The sequence below is a fragment of the Sinocyclocheilus grahami genome, unplaced genomic scaffold, assembly GCF_001515645.1.
Source record: "Sinocyclocheilus grahami isolate Dianchi unplaced genomic scaffold, SAMN03320097.WGS_v1.1 scaffold1400.1, whole genome shotgun sequence".
NCBI lineage: Eukaryota > Metazoa > Chordata > Actinopteri > Cypriniformes > Cyprinidae > Sinocyclocheilus > Sinocyclocheilus grahami.
In genome coordinates, this window is record NW_015506579.1 from 52156 (window position 1) to 54501 (window position 2346).

Below are 2346 nucleotides of genomic sequence, written 5' to 3' on the forward strand. Positions count from 1 at the left end.
CCGTTTTTAAAAATCTAAACTGTACATCCCGTGTGTGTGTGTGTGTGTGTGTGTGTGTGTGTGTGTGTTCACAGGCACGAACGCGTCGGCCTTCGATCAGCTGGTCCTGACGCTGGCGTGGGATCGAGTGGACATCGCTAAAGATCACGTGTTTGTTTACGGACAACAGCTGCTGGTTCGTACCTGTGTGTGTGTTTGTGTGCCGATAAACACTGAGAGAAACAGTTGTCTAGTGTACACACACACACACGCTGTGACCTACTGACCTCTGACCTCTCAGCACATTCTGATACACTAACAAGAACAATGTTACTTTCACATGTATCATGTTAGTACTGTCGTATTCTGTAAACTGTAAAGTAACAAACATCAAGGAAATGTGACAATTTTATATGTATATATATATATATATCATCATTGCACAGTATTAGATTAATATAATATAATTGGTAACACTTTATTTTAAGATGACACACTTAAGATGTTACATGTACTTACTTTAGTAATGAGAGTGAATTATGCATAATTAAAAGTAACCCTATAGTAGGCTCATGTAGTTAATTAATATTACTCCGTACTTATTTGTGTAATTATGCTAACAACATCACTTTAGTGTATAGTGTAATAGTGTTACTATATAGTTTATATGAGTTGGCTGGTTCCAAAAATTAAACTAAAGACAACCAACAAAAGTGAAGCAAAAGAGACTCAGTTCAGTTTAGTTCACCCAGAAATCATTTACTCTCCCTCATGTTGTTCCAAACTTGTATGACTGACTTTCTTCTGTGAAACACAAAAGTAGATATTTTGAAGAATGTTGGGAAACAAACAGCATTGGACACTAACTGTATGGACAAAAGGACAGACATTCTTCAAAATATCCACTTTTGTTGATTTTTGGGTGAACTGTGTCTTTAAGTTTACGTGCAATGTCAATGAAAGTTCTGGGCTCTGAGTTTAACACTCAGTGTCAAAGTCATGTGAATGTATTAAAGACATTGGTGTGTGTGTGTGTGTGTGTGTGTGTGTAGGTGGGTTCCCTCGAGCAGGCGATGTTGGATGCGTTGGTGATGGACCGCGTGGAGTTCGTTAAGCTCCTGATCGAGAATGGCGTCAGCATGCACCGCTTCCTCACAATCACACGTCTGGAGGAGCTGTACAACACGGTACACATACACACACACACACACACACACACACACACTCTCTCTCTCTCACACATATACGCTCTCTCACACACACACACACACACACTTATACACTCTGTCACACACACACACACACACACACTTATACACTCTGTCACACACACACACACACACATACACACTTATACACTCACACACACACACGTGCTGCTCCTCTTATGCTAAGTCTAAACTGACCTTGATTGTAAATCGGAACATTTCTATTCTCACAGAAACAAACTCCAACCAATCCGACGCTCTATCACTTGGTGAGGGACGTCAAACAGGTAAAGCTGTTCAGCTGATGCACGTGTGTCTGACGCCAAACTGCAGTCGTCTGAGATTTCTTTCCTTGTGTTTTTTTGCTAGGGTAACCTCCCGCCCAACTATAAGATCACGCTGATCGACGTGGGGCTGGTGATCGAGTATCTGATGGGAGGAACGTACAGGTGCAACTACACGCGCAAACGCTTCCGCATCATCTACAACAACCTGCACGGGAACAGCCGGGTAAACCAGCGCTAACAGTGTTTATATCAGCCGAAATATGTACTAAAACTAAAATATTTACTTGAAGATTTTGAGTTTTTAAGTTAATATTTCAATCATTTAACAACACATTTGCATGTTCACGGTTCTCTGGTGCCAGTTAATGGTCACATGACATGCAGATAAAAAACAAATGACATATTTTTTACTTTTTCTTTAATATTTTAATATCTTTTCAGACAAAAATCTATTTCTGCATTTTAATTTTCATTATTATTATTGTTTAATTATTAGTCACATCAGAATGAAAGATCTAATGCTTTGTCTCTCTGTGTCTGTCTGTCTGTCCATCCATCTGTCTGTTGTTCTGTCTGTCTGTTGTTCTGTCTATCTGTCTGTCCGTCTGTTCTGTCCATCTATCTGTCTGTTGTTCTGTCTGTATGTCTGTCTGTTGTTCTGTCTGTGTGTCTGTCTGTTGTTCTGTCTATCTGTCTGTCCGTCTGTTGTTCTGTCTGTTGTTCTGTCCATCTGTCCGTTGTTCTGTCCATCTGTCCGTTGTTCTGTCCATCTGTCCGTTGTTCTGTCCATCTGTCCGTTGTTCTGTCCATCTGTCCGTTGTTCTGTCCATCTGTCCGTTGTTCTGTCTGTCTGTCCGTCTGTTGTTCTGTCT

General features: G+C 40.5%; 1 protein-coding gene across 1 annotated transcript in view; it reads left to right on the forward strand.

Annotated features, from left to right (window-relative positions):
• LOC107569970 (transient receptor potential cation channel subfamily M member 7) overlaps window positions 1-2346 on the forward strand; it is a 31757-nt gene that overhangs the window by 12212 nt on the left and 17199 nt on the right. Inside the window, 4 exon segments of the mRNA XM_016256146.1 lie at window positions 75-175; window positions 1032-1166; window positions 1421-1474; window positions 1557-1697. Coding sequence (XP_016111632.1) covers window positions 75-175; window positions 1032-1166; window positions 1421-1474; window positions 1557-1697 — 431 coding nt within the window.